Source organism: Artemia sp. Qi Xiang Cuo, chromosome 16 (genome assembly GCF_049724085.1).
Source record: "Artemia sp. Qi Xiang Cuo chromosome 16, ASM4972408v1, whole genome shotgun sequence".
NCBI lineage: Eukaryota > Metazoa > Arthropoda > Branchiopoda > Anostraca > Artemiidae > Artemia > Artemia sp. Qi Xiang Cuo.
Genome location: NC_142809.1, coordinates 23581187 through 23600009, shown reverse-complemented (window position 1 = coordinate 23600009; position 18823 = coordinate 23581187). Strand labels below are relative to the sequence as shown.

General features: G+C 36.3%; 1 protein-coding gene across 4 annotated transcripts in view; it reads right to left on the bottom strand.

Annotated features, from left to right (window-relative positions):
• The window catches only part of LOC148942694 (uncharacterized), a 53405-nt gene extending 40370 nt beyond the window's left edge, over positions 1-13035 (bottom strand). For all 4 annotated transcript variants that reach the window (XM_089102663.1, XM_089102664.1, XM_089102662.1 and 1 more), the window contains exon 1: positions 12833-13035. In XM_089102663.1, the coding sequence (XP_088958789.1) occupies positions 12833-12994 (162 nt within the window). In that variant the 5' untranslated portion in view covers positions 12995-13035. The remainder of the gene's footprint in view (positions 1-12832) is intronic.
• Between the last annotated feature and the right edge of the window lie 5788 nt (positions 13036-18823).

Sequence of the window (18823 nt, the reverse complement as noted above, 5' to 3'; positions counted from 1 at the left end):
CAATGATGTTTTATTTTATGATATGCAGCACATTTATATTAGGCTAATTGAATTATCATGTTTCCTTCCATTATTAATCTCCTTTCAAATAGTTTTTTTTTTTTTTTTTTACCTAATATTCAGTAGAATCTTGCTCAAGCAATAAGACAGTGGGATCTACAACAATTGATAGCTTCAAATCAAAACTTGACAAGGACTGGGCAACAAAACCATGTTTCACTCAATGGGATGCAGCAGATGTCCTGCAGCCCCATCATCACTAACTGGCATACACTGGATTCATCCATAATGCTAGCAAGTGTGATTTAAGGTAATTTAAGGTAATTACCCAAACTAAACTGGACATTTTGAGTCTATACAGCATAACTAGTTTACAATGGAAGAAAGAATAGAAATAACAACAAGGAAATATATTATTAAGGAAATATATTATTAGGGCAATATATGGGTTCATAAGGGGGAGGGAGCATTGTCAGGGTAGTAATTATTATGCTGAAAGGGAACATAAAAGATTTTACCATTTATATTTTAAGTATTGAAATAAGTATTTTATTTAAAGTAAGTATTTTAATTTAAGTTTTGTATATAGCCTAGGGCTATATATGGGACCATCTCGGGGGGGGGGGGGGGGGGCTGTCATAAAGATAACCTTGAAAATAAAATAAAATCCTTCTCTTTTTATTTTAGCTAAAGTTCAAGAATAGTGGCTCTCCAGGAGATGCTAGAACAAAAAGAGAAATATTCTTATATTGCTAATTTCACAGTTCTGTTTGCATTTCTGACAATATATCCTTAGCCCCCCCTCCATATATCCCTAGGCTATATAAAAACTGAACATCATTTACTATTAGATTCACTATCTTATACTCCTTTTCAACATAATAGTTGCTACCCTGTAAATACACCTCTACCCCTGATCAACACATAAAGGTAAATATTAAATGATTCACGTAAATGACTTACAAATAAAGTCAATATACCACATGATGCCTTTTATGCTCTTTCCAAATATAATAATTGTTTTCTGTGCAAATTCAATATTTAGCCATTTACAGACCCTCAAAGATGATATATTTTTATTTTAGATACAGCTTATATCCTTCTGTTAGCATCACTCTTTTTAAAAACCAGTTTACCCATAAATTGAATCAGCAGTGACAAATGCGAGAGTCAACAAACACATATAGTGAGAATCACTATCTATCTATCATCTATCACATGGGAAATATATAATATGTGCTATATATTTGGGTGAGGTTAGAAAGGTCAAGATAAATTGAACTTGTACAAAAATGATTATTATATACAGAGAAAGCATTAAAACAAGGCATTGAGGCATGTACATAGGCATTGAATATGCCTTTTCTTATGCTAAAAAAGGCATGTTCACTTTATTTGTAGGTCATTCATGTGAATTATTCCACATTTACCAACATATATACGCTAGCCCTAATAATAAAGAATACTTGTTTGTTGTTCTTTCTATTGATTGACTTGCTGCATAACTGGTTACTGTGTGTTGACTCAGATATATCCAGTTTAGCCAAAGTGATTATCCTGAATATTGGATTAAAAAAATAGTATGTTAAATGAGTTAAAATCTGAATAATAATAGAAGAAAACATGATAATCTGATTAATGTAATACGATGCATATTAAAAAAGTAAGAATTTAAGGTTTTTTTAGGGTAGAAGCCTAGAACCAGAGCTGTTGAGAAGGATTCAGGTTAAGAAAACAATTCTATGCAGACTAATCTTAGTTAACACATTTTGACAGCAATTAAACCAGCCTAGGCTATACTTTAACACTACCCTCACCCCCTTATATGCAAATAAATAGTCCCATTTTCATTTATATAGCCTAAGCTAACCTATATGAGACTATACCTATTATAAATCACAATTAATTTCAAAAGGCCAAACAGAACTATAAAAATGAGCATAAAATCAGCAATAAAAAAAATGTTTATCTTTTTGTTCTACCTGACCTCCTTCTGGAGAGCCCTTCCTTCATACATTAAACATTTTTATATATTACTATTATTATTTATTTAAAACCTGTCTTTTTGCAAAAAGAAAATGACAGAGCACTACAAAGAGAAAAAACAGTAAAATATCACTATATAACTATGACAAGGTAACTATAGTTGAAGAAATTGGCTCCAAGCATGTAGAGTTTTGAATTGTGTGTCCAAATTTGATATCTCAGTAGGTATTTTGCAAAATGGAAGAGAGTAGAGTGGATTTTCAATTTATGAGCATTTGTAAGAATCTTGCAGAAGGGTGCAATGTAGAGGATGTCGGGGGAGCAACAGTGTTGAAGAGCATTGCAATATAACAGCAATTGAAACAAAGCTTAGCAGAGACCATGGAAGCATAGGAAGCTGATATGCAGCATTTGATGACTTCTGTTAGATGACAAGTATGAGAAATGGTATTTGCAATTGGAATACCAAGATGAACAATTTGGTCAGATGGGCAGATCTTTAAACTCCAAGTGAGGAAGTTGGCATTTCCAGTTAAAAAGCACTATGTCAGACTTTGCAGCATTAAATTCAAGACCAGACTTTAAATATTCTGCTTGCAGTCTTTGGAAAGTTTCAGAAATTTTGTCCACAATTTGACTACTGTTAAAAATGCCATCAGCATAAGTTACTAAGGAGATATTGAGGCTAGAAAGAACACAAGACATCTCACACTGCTCCTAAGCTTCAAGGACATAATTATTGAAATAACACAGTGAGGCAATTGCACCTTGGCTGGCTCCTCTCTTAACTGGTACAGTTCTATCCAGTGGCCTTTCCATTTCATCTTGCTTAAGATGGATTTTGAGATGGACTTGTAGCTTAGCACACATATCCCTTTGAGATCTAAATGATAGCTGGATTTAATCCTCTTTTAACAGCCCTTAAAAGCACAAGGGCTGTGCTTTTACCTACCTTTGTCTAATTTTAGCTTTCTCCTCTGTTAGACACTTACCCTGACTTATAATTAAGATAAGTATATTTTTTTTGTGTCAATTTAGTATGTCACTTACTTGATTATTCTTTATTTTGTAGTGACCCTGTTAGAGGCCTATTTTCTCTTACTCAGATGAGTAATACTGCCAGATTGACTTATAAGGCTTTGATTTCAATTGGTCTCCTCTAAATAATCAGAAAGAACCTTTGTTTTGAGAGACATCTAAGGAGGGAGAAGGTATAACATGGTCTTTGATCAGGGAATCAAAGGTGTGGCAAACATCATGATTTGCCAAGGCAAGTGAACTACCTGTACAAGAAGCATCCAGCAAGTCGTACAGCATGACACTGGGTTGAGCTTTTATTTCTCTGGGTATGGGACATAACAGGGGCTAGTGGGGGCAGGATTGTCCTGTGTTTGCTGCTATGGAGCAGGAAATGGCCGAACTGGCAAATAAGTCTCTGATGGCTGTTAAAAAACAACTTGAGGCCAAGAACCTTAAGTGCATTGTCATAAGTAGTGAAGGCCTGACCCAGCATAATCTTACAAGCCCAAATTTTGGATAGCTTTGATATCTTGACACATCCCAGCACTCAATTGTACACTAGGGCCCCAAACTGGGCATGCATATTCAATGATGGGTAGGATATAAGTCTTGAAGGCAAGCTTCATGGAATTCACACTGAACCCGAACCGCTTCATGGTAATCAGCTACATACCCTTTTTCACAAGGTCACTTAAGTGGTTGTTGAACTTGCAGTCAATGGAGAAAATTACCCCCAGAATTTTCTCACTGCCAACTGTTTTCAACAAGGTAAGGGGCTCCTGAAAGTCCGATTTAAGAGGGTTGAAACACAACACCTTGCACTTCTGCTCATTGAGGGTAAGGCTAGCTTGCTCACATTCATTCTGAAAACCTGTGGGTAGACTAGGATCAAAAAGGGGGATTGCTGATTGGCCTTCTAGTAGGTATTTGAGTAAGAATGACAGATCATCAACAATCTGTCCTTGTAAGTATGAGCAAGGAAAATAATTCCAGCTAGTTTAGTGCCCTGAGGGGCACTGCAAGTGATTGGGAGAAATGCAGAATTTGAATTGTCTTTGCTAAGAGGGAAAATGCACTGCTCCTGCAAGGAAAGAAAATCAGCAACTAGACACAGCAAGTCACTTTTGGCGCCCATAATGTGTTTGATGAGATCAAAGGCTTTTCTGTAATCAGCAAAAGCCAAGTCTATGAAGCTTTTCCCTTTCTCAAGCCCCAATAGAATGTTGTCATACAGATGCACTAAGTAAACTGACGTGTTGGAGCTGCTGAGGTATCCATACTGGAAAGGGTCTATATTTGATTCTATATCACTCATCAGCAGTTTTGCAATGAAGGTCTCTGTTACCTTGGCCATGCAGGGAGTCAGCAAAATAGGCCTTAAGTTGTCGCATGATTTTGGTGGGAATTTCTTAGGGATCACTTTGATGTAGGATTTTTTCCAGGGATTGGGAAATGTACTGAGTTTTATGCAAAGGTTGATTATACTAGCGAGAGGGGTAGCAAGGACGGGCCCAAATTCATGAAGGAGACACACTAGGATTTCTCCCGGATATGAGGAGCTACGAGGTTTGAGCTTCAGTAGACCTGTGCACACTTGATGGGGCTCAATTGACAGCTGTTGTTCACAAGGTGCACTAGTGTCAAGGACTGCAGCTAGTTCCTCTTGTGAGAAACTTGGGTAAGTGGTGCAAATACCAGCAAAAAAACCATTAACCTCAGAAGCTATTATATAAGTGTTGTCCTCTTTCAGGATTTTTAAGTGAGGATCACAGGTTTTACCTGTTAACCTTTTCACTGAGTCATGCCATTTTTTGCTGTTACTGAATAGGGTAAGATCAACATGGTTAGATGCATAAGTTCTTCTGGCTGTGCAACAAAGAGCAACAACTTTGCTACACAATCAGGCATCATGCAACTGGCCTTGCTGTTTGATAAGGGCTTTAATGTCATGTGTGATCCATGGTTGGTCAGTATAAGATCTATAGACTGTTTTTGCTGGAAAGTGCTACTTGTATTTTTGTGCAAGGCAGAGTTGAAATGCTGAGTCTTCTTGTCAAGATTCTGCTCATTTATGATTTCTGAGAAATCATGTTGGCTGATCCAGTGTCCAAAAGAACAAATATTTGACTCAGTGATAGGACACACAACAAACTGTGTTTGTTTTGGTCTTTTTGTCAGAGCTTTTGCTTTCCAAAGAACAGTAAAGTGATCAGATTTTCCTAATGCACTCAAACAGACCAGGTTGGTGTAAAACTTGTCAGAATTAGTTAGGATCATGTCCAATGTTCCATTGGCTATATGGGTTGGAGATTTTACAACTTGTTTAAGTCCGAGGCTGTAAGCCAAGTACTGTTTGTTAGTTTGGTTAAAATTACCACAGACAACAATGGCTGGACAACTGAATTTGGTGCAGCAATAGTCCACTACTTTCTTGAGGTGCAAAATTAGTTCTTTACGATTTCTGGCGCTCTCAGGATAATAAACTGCAAATAAAATATTCCAAGAGAAATGGCGAGGTAGTGACTTTAGCCTTGTGCAAATACATAGAAACTCAAGGTTTGAATCTTGTAGGTTGTCAAAGAATCAATAGGGAATATCGTTCCTGCAGAAAATAGCAAAACCTCCACCATTGTGGTTTATGCCTCTGTCTTCTCTTGTTACAAATCTAGTGGCAAAGCCAGCAACTGAGCAATTTTGTTCAATCACATTCCAGAGTTCAGTAATTGCAGCAAAAGCCAAGTTATTTTGCTGTAGGAAAAGGTCTATATGGTTTTCCTCTAGCAAAAGCAGGAACAACAGGGCACAAAATGAAAACTAAACTAAGATAATGGCCTGCATTGCCAAACAGCACAAGAGCCATCAAAATAACATTTAGTAACATTTTCTTCAAGCTCTTTTATAAACAGTAGTTCATAAAGCTTGCACAAACTGGTTGAAACAGTTATGGGCCTGAAAGATCAGCATTGATTAGAAGTTTTTTGGAATAGGAGACAGATCTCTTACATAGGATGTTGACAGAACCAAGCCCTGCATAAAAATCATCTGCAGCAGTAACATGAGATGTTTTAAAAGCAAAGGACCACCAGTTGTTATATGTAGAGCATGAATTTCATCTATGCCCCATTACATCTTTGGCTTAAGGTGCATAATAGCATTAGTCAAAGACATTACAGACATTGTAAAATCAGAGAATGTATACAAAAATTGGTCAAGCTCTTAAGAATATTTGTATTCAAGTTGGGAGTCCGGTTAAGAGAATTTGGCCTCATAGAAAGAATACCACTCAGACAGAGGAACATCAACAGCAGAAAGGAAGCTTTTGGTGATCCCTGGATAGTGCATCAACCAAAGGAAATGAGGGTTATCTTTGATTTTTTGTGCTGATAGTTCTGTGGTTTTGAAGTTCCTTGGCAAACTTTTTCTTTGTTGCAATGCAGATGGCATTAACAGGACCAGATCATGGTTGGTTGCATTCAATCCATAGGTGTAGCCACAACTTTGCTGAATCACAAGAATGGGAGAGACCTTGATTTTCATGCCACTTGGGAACAGTTCCTGGGTGACAATGCTTCAATGGGACAGCACAAGATTCTGCATATTGTAAAGCATGCCATATCTCTGCACAATAAATATCAAGGAGAATGCCTTTTTCCTCAGAGGGCAGCTGTGAGTGCTTGATTAGCAGGACAAACAGTACCTTAATCTTAGAAAGGATTGTTGGAACACTATCCCAATACAGTTCTGGGTTGATTAATGCCCAATTATGTCTTTTTTGCAATGGTTTAGGTGTTTTGGGGTGACTAATGGATGTCTGAGAAGTTTGATTTGGTGGGAAAGAAAACAATACATGCAGGTGATCAGATATAAATAATCACAAAGAACCTTTGTTTTGAGAGACACCTAAGGAAGGAGAAGTGATAACATGGTCTGTTGGATGTGGACAAGGAATTGTGAATGTATGTGAAATCTTGGTATTTATCAGCAACATACAATCAATTATTGAATATTTCACCAATCAGAGAAGAGCAGGCAGATGGAGCAGTTAGGCTACAGTTAAGATTTCCAATGATTAGACATGCAGAATTACTAGAAATAATGCTTGAAATGCTTCTACATAACTTTTCAGACATAAGAGCAATAATGAGCAATAAGTGGGGTGGGTAAATTTCATGGTAACTTTGCAGTGGCACATATAATTTAGCAAGGATGAAAGTTAAAACATCATTTGATGCTTTTTCATATAAAATGCCTTTGGGGCTCCTTTAAGGGCTCAAGATGCAATTAGCCCCAGAAGCAATTATTGGATTATGAAAGAGCATAAAAAAAGCATCAAACGAAATTTTCGCTTTCATCTTAGCTAAATTATAGTGTCACCTAGAAATTTACCATTTATTCTGTAAATCATAAATATTAAATATAATTTTTTTTTTCAGTTACTAGTCAAAACAGAGAGCACATTTTTAATTTATGCTGACAAATTATTGGTGAAAATTTCCCCAAGAAGGTTGGGCTCTTGTTACTACCCTCACATTGCATCATGCTGTAGTAAAATAAGGATGATCCATAAACCTGTCTCTATTTTTCCAGAATGCCAAAGAAAAGTGGTCTTTTCCAAAAAGAAGTGGTCTTTTCCATAGGCTGAATTTTATGGGGGGGGGGGGCTTACCTGGTCTAATTGGCACTTCCAGTGCTGTATAATTGAAATCTCAAGACAAATTATGATAGGCAGCGCTCGCCTAAGTAAAGAGCAATGTGGGCACAATATATTGTTTTTTTTTAGACCAGCCCACTTCTTACAGAAAGAAATACCACAGGAACTTCAAAGAGCTTGTGGAGGGCAACCAGCCCCCCCCCCCTCCCCTACCGCAATCACTTCCCCAAACACATCCAATAAAAATTTTGAGATAGCCATTTTGTTTAGCATAGTTTAAAGGTTCAGAAATTATGACTGAGAATGACACCCCCCCCCACCCCACAACCTTCAGAGCAAGGGTTGTAAGTTATGACCTGGGGGGATATAAGGTTTTTTTTATAGAAAGGGTGGTTGTATAAACCTCAGAGGGGGCTCATTCGATTGGTAATCAGAAGTTCTACTGGTCTTTTTAACAGTCAAAAGTGATTGGAGGTTGGTTGTAAGTGATTGGTTTGAAGTTATGCCTTGGGGGCATATAAGGTTTTTAAAGAAATGGTGGTTGTAAAAACTTCAAAGAGGACTCGTTGGATTGGTAATCAGAAGTTATAGTGCTCTTTTTCAGAGTCAAAGTAATCAGAAGGCAAATACCCACCTCCCCCCCCACACACTGTATTTTCCCAAAATGCATCTGATAGAAATTTTAAGATGGCAATTTGTTGTCATAGAAACTTCAAAAGGGCTCAGTCGGTTGGTAATTGAAAGGGCTAGTGCCTTCTTTAATAGTCAAAAGTGATTGGAGGGCAACCATTCACCCACACCCATCACTTTCCCAAACACTTCAAGTCAAAATTTAGAGTTAGTTATTCTGTTTGACATAGTTTAAAAGTCAAGAAATTATGTCTTTGAGGATGAGAACCCCCTCACAGTCCTCAGGGCAAGGGTTGTAAGGTATGCCCTGATGGCATTTAAGGTTTTTCTGGAAACAGTGGTTGTATAAACTTTAGAGGGGGCTCATTGGATTGGAAATAGTAAGTTGAAGAGCCATTTTTAAGAGTCAAATTTATTGGGGGAGAGCTATACCCCCCCCCCATGTCATATTTTCCCCCAAAGCATCTGATAGAAATTTTAAGGTAGCCATTTGTTCGAAAATAGTCCAAAGATCTCATAACATGGCCTGGGGTTGACACAATTTGTTGTCATAGAAATTTCAAAAGGGCTCAGTCAGTTGGTAATTGAAAGGGCTAGTGCCTTCTTTAATAGTCAAAAGTGATTGGAGGGCAACCATTCACCCACACCCATCATTTCCCCAAACACTTCCAGTCAAAATTTAGAGTTAGTTATTCTGTTTGACATAGTTTAAAAGTCAAGAAATTATGTCTTTGAGGATGAGAACCCCTTCACAGTCCTCAGGAAAAGGGTGGTAAGGTATGCCCCGACGGCATTTAAGGTTTTTCTGGAAACCGTGGTCGTATAAACTTTGGAGGGGGCTCATTGGATTGGAAATAGTAAGTTGAAGAGCCATTTTTAAGAGTCAAATTTATTGGGGGAGAGCTATACCCCCCATGTCATATTTTCCCCCAAAGCATCTGATAGAAATTTTAAGGTAGCCATTTGTTCAAAAATAGTCCAAAGGTCTCATAACATGGCCTTTGGGGTTGACACCACCCCTCAGAGGGTTTTAAGTTATGCCCTGGGGGGATGTAAGGTTTTTATGAAGAGGTGGTCTTGTGAACTTTAGAGGAGGCTCATTTGATTGGAAATGGATAGTTCTAGTTCCATTTTAAGAGTCAAGCATGATGGAGAGAAAATAGCCCACCCTCTCCCTGATATATATCCTCTTTTCCCCAAACACATTTGATCAAAATTGTGAGACAGCCATTTTTTTAGCCAATAGTCCAAAGAGAATGTAACAATGTCTTCAGTAATCAAATATAAGAAATATTTAGGCGGACAATGAACTAAATCAGAACAAACTATGAGCATGTGAACTTTCAAAAAGGTGACAAAGCAATATCTCAAGAACAACTTATTAAATTAGATTAAGTTATTAAGTTAGATCTTTAAGAGTAAGTTGTGGGGGATTTTGAACAACCCAGAAGACACTATGTGTATACTTTTAGTACTACAACTACAGTTACTGTAACTAATGACGCTAAGAGTATTAAGGTAAAACTTCTAGGAAGTGTTTAGGGGGCGTTCCAATTAAAAAAAAACTATATACATGCAGGTTTTCAAAAAGACATATAAGCAATATCATAGGCAGCACCACTCTATAATAGCAAGAAATATCATTGAAACATTTAAAGAAGCTAATTCAATTAAAAATTCTAGGGTCTCAAGCCGATTTATTTCCCATACACATCTAGTCAAAATTTTGAGACAACTATTTTGTTCAGCATAGTAGAGTGGTCCAGCAACTATGTCTTTAGGAATATTGGGCATATTAAACCCCCAGAATTATGCCAAACTATGGATTCTTATAGAAAAAAAAACTAAGATATAAAATATTATTTTCTTCATGGAAATAACTTTGTCAATAAAAAATGAACAGAAATTCATCTAAAAATACTTTTCCACAAAACAAGCTTTTCAAAGAAAAGTAAAGAGCTCCATTGAGCCAAAAATGAAGTCAAGTAATCAACAAAGCACAAAACTACCACAAATCACTATCAATAAATAAATGAAACTCAAAATGAACAGAAATTAGAATAAATAGCTGAGTCAAACTTATAACAAGCAAAAATTAACATTAGTAGAATTTTACCCAAAGTTTTTTTGGTAAAATTCTACTTTAGCTACTTTTGGCTATCTTGGAAAGGAGTTAAGTTAGGAAAATGAAACTTTCAGGGATGGGTCTACAGGCTAAAATATGTCCTGGGAAGGTATTTTGAAGTACCTATCTCTACTCCTTCTCCCTCTAGAGGGTCCTGAATTTTACCTACATAACAGGTCTAGGCTATACCTATTGAAATGTTGACAAAAAAAAACATTTTACCTTAATTTTCAGTTATTAGTTTCTTTTTCTTTGGATTTAGTTCTGAAAATTCAATTCCTGTTATTTGAGTAGAATTTTAAGCCATATCAATGTTTTTTTTCTTCAAGATTTAGGAAATTTATTTGCATATTTTAAAACCTTATAAATTGGGATTGAGCAAAGCTGTGAAGCTGTAAACAATTTTGTTGTACTTCATTTAAGCAAAAGATCTATTTTGCAAGGTTTCACTTTTATAATACACAGATTTTTAAAGGTCATCAAAGGTCAGGACCCTCAAGAGGGAGAAGGAGTAGAGATAGGTACTTCAAAATACCTTCACATCATACTTTAGCCTGTAGACCCCTCACTGGAAGTTTCATTTTCCTAACTTAATCCTTTTCCAAGATAGCCAAAAGTAGCTAAAGTAGAATTTTACCATTTTTTAAATTAATACAAAGGTAAATTTTTACCAAATCATATTATTGACTTACAAATAAAGTGAATATACCATTTGATGCCTTTTTTTATGCTGATTACAAATATAATAATCATACCTGTCAGAAATAAATTTTAGCCCCCCCCCCTATATATGTCAATTCAGGATATATGTTTGCACATTTGGGGGCAGGCGTTAGGTTAGGGGGGGGGGGGTAAATTCATTTCCAACAAAAATGATTATTATATTTGTAATCAGCATAAACAAAGGCATCAAATGGTATATTCACTTTAGTTGTTACTCAATAATATGATTTAGTATAAATTTACCAATACAAATATATGACACCATCATTCAGCCAGGGGGGCTGGCACCAACCCCCCCCCTCCCAAAAAAATCTCATTATTTGTTTTATTTTCCCATAATTTTCTGATATAGGGTAAAAGACTAGTATCTAATTGAGCAAAATTATGTAAAACTTAAAACCTCATATCTTGTTATCAAATTAGAGTTGAAAAGGTTTGCATAGGCCAATGAATAGCTAAAAATCCAAGCTATGCAACAACATGGTTAATATTAAAATTATTTAAGATCATTCACTGAAAATGATTAGTTTATTGACTTACCTAGAAAAACCTCTTTTTGGAAATACCAATTATCCTATTTTGATGTAAATATCTTTTTAGTGTTTCAGTATTATTCACATATTAATAGAAAGCTGATTGTCTTCTGATTCTAAAAATCTAACTTTTATTTCTTGATTTTTATTCTATAAATCACAAATATTAAATATAAATTTTTTTCATTTCACTTGCTTGTCAAAACAGAGACCACACATTGGATTTATGATGACCAATTATTCCCACTGGGCTGGCTCTAATGAGAGATGATTGGGTCTACACTTGCATTGTGTCATACTGTAGCAAAAAAGGGGCAGTCCAAAAACCCATTGCTATTTTTCCAAAATGCCAAAGAAAAGTGGTCTTTCCCAAAAAGAGGTCTTTTACCCTACTTCTCACAGAAGAAGGGATTTGAAGGATTTGCCTCCTCCCCCCCCCCCCCCAAAAAAACAACAACAGATTCCTGCAGACATGCCTGATTTTACCCTATGGGACAATGTAAGGGAGAGGGATGGATGGGGAGGGGAGGGTTGTAAGTGGGGATAGGCCTACCACCAGATGGCTCATTTGACAGTGTATATATATAGCCTACAAATCTTTAAAATAGCCAACCAGCCAACCAGTATTTTAAGCCTAGGAGTCCAGCTGGAAATAAGGAAACATATTAAGAAAACAATTCTTGCTCCATAATATGCAGAATAATCCTAGATAACACATTCTGCAAGGGGAGAGCCTTTATCTTCACTTCTTTCCCTGTTTTTCCAGTTTTTCAAAGAAATTCATGAATTTCTTAGGACCTATATACTCATAGAATATATACCCTTGTCCCCCTAATGTGCAAATAGGCCTATACACCTAGAAATGCATCCTCAATCTAAATAGCCTATAACATCCATTTGCATCAAAAATGAACTTTACTCCCATATTAGCCATATGGTGTATGTCCTCTATGTCAGTTGTGAAATTTCGTATATAATTACCATGTTTTGTTCTAAATTACAAGCCCACATCCAAGTTTGGGTGGTATTTTCTAGTTTCAGTTCATATTTAAAAGAGTGTGATTCTCAATCAATTAGTGTTCATTTTTTTTAACAGTCTGAAAAAAAATTATGTATTTACTAAAGGATTTGAACAGCTAAACAGAGATGAAAAAAAGTACCAACTTTTTCCTTATCTGAAACTCCAATGGGCCTGCTTTTAGGTAAAATTTGAGGTTTATCTAAGTCTAGCAGGTTGAAAGCAGTGTCAATCACTTGCATGTCCCCTGAGCTCAGCTTCTTGAGCTCTTCAGAGCTGACGGCTGCTTCAACTTTCGTATTTTCCATTGATTAATCCTACTCTTATTGGTAAACTATTTTTAGCGCCATGTTTATTTACGCTTTTGTTGCTGGTGAGCAACGAATTAAAACTTTTCTATTGCCATCTATTGGAAACAGCTGTGGTTTCACCCAAAAATTGCAGTCATTGTGTTTACTGTCAGATTTCATCCGGTTTTGCTGCAAGTACATATATTGCGGTAATGCGTATAATCAGAGCACAGTTAAGGGGAGAAAGGAGACTCCCCCAAGGCTTCTAGGTGTCGTTGCTGCGCGCCAAAACCTTGGAATTTGCTTATGATTTTAGTTTAATGTAGCTTACGTGTCAGCATATGAAAAAGCCAAATTAGTTTTCTTCCCCCCCCCCCTTGGAAGAACATAAATTCAATGCCATGGAGAAGAATCCAACCACTTGGAAGCCAGAAAGACACCAAATGATGGAGTCCAAGTTACTTCTAACGAAGAAGAAGAGAAGTGCAGTTAGAAGACGACAGGAGCCCCTGTATGATTCCAGGTGCTTTTTTTTAAGAAGAAGAAGAAGTAGCATTTGTCGATGCAGTGGATCTTTCATCAACAACAGCAACCGTACAAGAAAATCAATATATATTTTCTTGATTATTATCGCTTCTAATTAGTAGTTGTACCAAACCTATCCTGCTCAAGTCATCCTCAGGGCTATACTGTGGTGTTTATCCTTCCCATAGTATAGTGCAGACGGTTTGATATCATCTATTTTCCCTTCTTATTTTAGTTTTATATTTGTGTTTAAAGATTTTTCCAATAGGCAATGTTCAGAAGTCCTCCAAAAAAAAACGTCCCCCCAGATCCCAAATCAAATTCCATAGTGAAAGATACCCATCCTGGCTGGTCAAGCACATTATCTGAAAGTTCTAATGATGGCTCCGATTCGGAGAATAGGACAATGATAACTGTAGGTCCTAATGCAACCATAAATGATGATAATGGGTTTCAAGAGGTCCTCTCTAGAAGCTCTAAAAAAAGGAAAACAATCTCCCCAATTAAAAGCATTTCCCCTCTCCCTGCCCAAGATCCTCCCTCCAAAAACTTACGAATTTATCTTAAAATTACTCCCACTACCCCCTTTGAAATAAAAATGATCACTGCAATAAGAGTTGCAATTTTTAAATTGCTAAAATCAATGTTCTCTCTTAACATTAACCGTGATGGATCTCTGTTTATAGCTGTAGAAGATCAGAAATCAGCAGATACAATAATTAACCTTAAATCCCTTCTGAATATCCCAATTATTGCATCTAATTGGAACCCAAAACAATCACCAACAAAAATTGTAGTTTATAATGTTCCCCCAGAGATATCTACTCAGGAGTTAAAAGAAGGCCTCTCAGATAGGGCTGGAAACACAATCCCAGTTGAGGATGTTACCCAACTTGGAAAACCTAACTCTACTGGCCTAAAAACTAGTAGATCCTTCTTATTCACACTAAAGGATAAAATTGATATCCCAGAAAAATTATTCCTATTTGGGCAAATCAAACCACACAAGGAATACAAACCTAAGCCTATTCAGTGTCAAAAGTGTTTCAAACTGGGACACACGACAAACAAATGCAATGAAATTCTCCAAGAGTGTAGTACTTGTAAACCTTTCCATCCTAAAGAGCTGACAACTTGCAAAAACACCCAGCCTACATGCATCAATTGCAAAGGTCCACATGAATCTACAAATAAATCATTATGCCCTGCATACAAGAAAAGAGCTCTAACACTCCAAATATCAACAGAGAAGGCCATCCCATACCCCTTTGCAGCAATGGAAGCAAATGCTGCCCAACAATACCAAATAAAGCCTGTAATGAAACCAACCAAAACCCCCAAGTCAAATGCCCCAAATGCATCAAGCACCCCATATAAAACAACAGCTTCTAAGCCCCCTAGCTCAAATCCCTATCAGAAGGAATCACCAAGCCAGCAAGCCTTGTTTTCCGGTGAGATGAGGCCAGCCTGGCCCTCCCTCCCAAGAAGAAACAAACCAGAAACACTACCTGGAATCAATCCCTTAACCAACAAACAGGATGCACTACCAAAAATGCAATCCCCAAATATATGCTTATTCATTCTAAACTGTAATGCAGTTCAGGACATGAACATACATCAACTACAGAAAACAAAAATTATTGCAGAATTGGCAAAAATCTACATCCCAGATGATATGCTCATTCAAGCAAAAAAAGATCTTGCTTTACTTTTAACAAAGCTGAACATTGATACACAGTCATATGAAGAATAAATCAACAACACAACATTTATCAATACTCCAATAGAATGTAAGATCACTCGCAGAAAATAAGCTAAATGAAATAATATCATTTATGAATAATAATTCCATTAATATTGCTTGCCTCCAGGAAACTCATTTAACCCAAAATCAACAAATTAAGTCTCTGGGATATACTATCCTGAGAAAGGATAGATCTTCAGAGAGAAAAGGAGGTGGTGTAGCTTTATTAGTTAATAATAATATAAAATTTTGTGGCATCAATTTTCCAGATTTTGAAAATGATGTTGATGTAATTGGTATAAGTGTTTGGCTGAATAATTTAAAAACCTACATAATAAGCTTTTATAACCCTAATGGCCAAACTTCAGATGCCAAGGATTTCTTTAATTATATAAATAATTCTAATATGTTAAAAAACATCATTATTTGTGGTGATTTCAATGCCCACAGCCTTTTGTGGGGGAATAAACCAGCAAATAAAGCTGGTAAATTTATTGAGCATATGATTTCAAATAATAATGAATTAGCTGTTGCTACCCCTCCAAACCTAAATACATATTTTAACCCCAAAAGTGCCAAATTCTCCACAATTGACCTACAAATTGTGTCTTTAAATTTTTTGAACAAAATTTACATAAATAAAATTGATAGTCTGTGTACAGACCACTTTGCTATAGTTTGCTCCCTAAATGAACCTGCTGAAACTTCTTCTCATACTTCCAAATATATCAACACCAAAGCAAATTGGTCTATGTTCCAAAATAAGCTAAATGATGAAATTACAAGTTTCACCCAAAGTTCATGCATTTCTAACACGACACTTGACACGCATGCTGAAGCCTTGACATCTTTACTAATAAATACAGCTAATCATGCTATCCCCAGGACAACTCCTAAGAAAACATTCCCTAAACAAATTCCTAACGCATGGTGGACAAATGAGTGCCTAAATAAATGGAAGATAAAAAAGGCAGCTAGGACAGAATTCATAAAAAAACCAACACCTACTACATATTTAAAAAAATTACAAGCAGAATCTAATCTAAAAAGGACTATAATAGATGCTAAATATAAATACTGGAATAATTTTTCAAATAATCTCTCCAGAGAAATGCATGAGCCAATTATACATAAAGTCATAAGCCACATATGTGGGAAAAAGACTTCTCCCAACCCACTCCTGTATGAGCTTATACATAATAATACCCATTATGACAATGATATTGAAAAGGCTAACCTATTTGCAACTCTTTTTGTTAATAAGCTAACATCAAACAATCAAAGCAATCTGTCCACAATTCCTATGAACCCTAGTTACCAACCACGCCCAGGATCCGAGTACATAACTAATCCATTTTCAATCCAGGAATTGAATAATGCAATACATCATATTAGGTCCAAAACTAGCAGCAGCTATGACAATATACACCCTACATGGATAAAGAATCTCACACCTTCATACAAACAAGAACTGCTAAATTGTTATAATCACGCTTGGGCATCCTCTAGGTTCCCCAATATATGGAAATGTTCGTCCCTCCTACCAATCCTAAAGAAAAATAAACCAAAAGATAACCCTGAGTCTTATAGGCCCATAATGATTACACCTGTGATGGGGAAAATAATGGAGAAAATGATTTATCACAGACTCCTCTGGTTTGTTGAGAAAAATAACATGATCCCACACACTCAAACTGGATTCAGGAAATACCACTCCTCAACAGATACTTTCATTTTGCTAACAAATGCAATAAATGAATATTTCTCAAAAAATAATATCCTAGTGGCAGCTTTCCTAGATTTTGAAGGAGCATATGACAATGTGAACCACCAAATCCTTTTAAATAAACTTGCAAACCTTGGAGTACCTCCCAAGCTAGTATCCTTTATTAAATCCTTCATAGAAGTGCGAAGTTTCATTGTTTGTGTTGGTTCAGCCACTTCACCCCAAAAGACAATATCCAAAGGCCTACCTCAGGGAGCAGTCCTCAGTTGCCTCCTATTTGCCCTATATCTCTGGGACATGAACCTACCCCACACGAATCTACAATATGCTGATGATCTGGTGCTATGGTCATCTGGCAACACCTTTCAGATAGCACAGTCAAATCTGCAAAAGTCACTTTTCCAGTTTGAAAAATTCTCTCAACATTCAGATTTACCCATTGCACCCACCAAGTCAAAAATAATCCAATTTCACAGGAAGCGAAACCATGTTAATGCAAAACTAACTCTAAATAAAACAACTATTCCAGAAGATAATAATATTAATTACCTAGGTCTCATGCTTGACCAAAAACTTAATTTCCACCTCCACATTTCAAACACAATAAAAAAATGTTATAGAAAAGCAAATATACTAAAGAGACTTCTTTCCTCACCCTGGGGTTGTAAGGAGAAAATCTTACTCCAGTTTTATAAATCACATATAAGACCCCATATTTACTATGGGCTCATCGTCTATGGTGCATGTGCAAAGACCCAGATGCAAAAAACTGAAACAACACACAATGATTTAATACGTCTCATATTTGGCCTTTGGAAATCAACAAGCACCAAGTTTCTTCCTATGGAGAGTGGTTTAACAACAATAAGGGAGAGACGTAGCTTTCTCTTGATAAAACATCTTACAAAAATTGAATCAAATAGCTCACACACATTACATAATTGGTTAAGATATCCAGCCATGTATAAAAGCATTGCAGATGAGTATGCCAATATTCAGAAGAAGTTCCCTATACCAGCAAAGACTGTTGCACCTACTTTCCCCCAATCCCCTCCATGGAATTGGTCATTTCCCATAATAAATACTGAATTTTCAAAATGGAATAAAGATTTAACCCCCATTGCTTTTGTTCAGAAAAAATTTGCAGAACTTAATACAATTACCTATAAAAATCACTTCCAAATATTTGTTGATGGGTCAAAAACGAATGAGAAGGTTGCAAGTGGTGTTTTCCTTCCTCACCTGAGAATTGCAATGGGCGAGAGATTATTTAATAATTTATCTATAATGTCTGCTGAGTTAAATGCCATAATCATGGCATTAGAACACCTTAAGAAAAACCAATCTTTGATTGAAAATTCGAATAATATTATCATTTATTCCGACTCTTTATCAAGCCTTGAATTGCTGGCCTCAGCTCCTCAATATAAGTTGGACATTGACACTTATCATTGTCTCAGTATTATTGATAATCTTGCTTCAAGTGGCATAAAAACTTACTTTCAGTACATTCCTAGCCACTCTGGCATAAGTGGTAATCATCAGGTTGATGAAATAGCAAAAAATGCTATAAATATTGACCAGCCAAGTGGGAGACCAATCCCAATTAGAGATATTTACCGATGGAGGCTATCAGATATTAATTTTAATAAGATTAATCCTATCCTTTCCCCCTTTCCCAATAAGTATCTTTCTAAAATTTATCATAGAATTCGTTCTGGAACAAATGGACTAAATTTCCTTGCATTCTCATATAAGCTTTCTAATTCAAGTGGTTCAATTCCCCTGTCCCCTCTTTGCAGGCATTGTAATATGAATAATGAAACATTTGACCATTGCCTATTTGAATGTA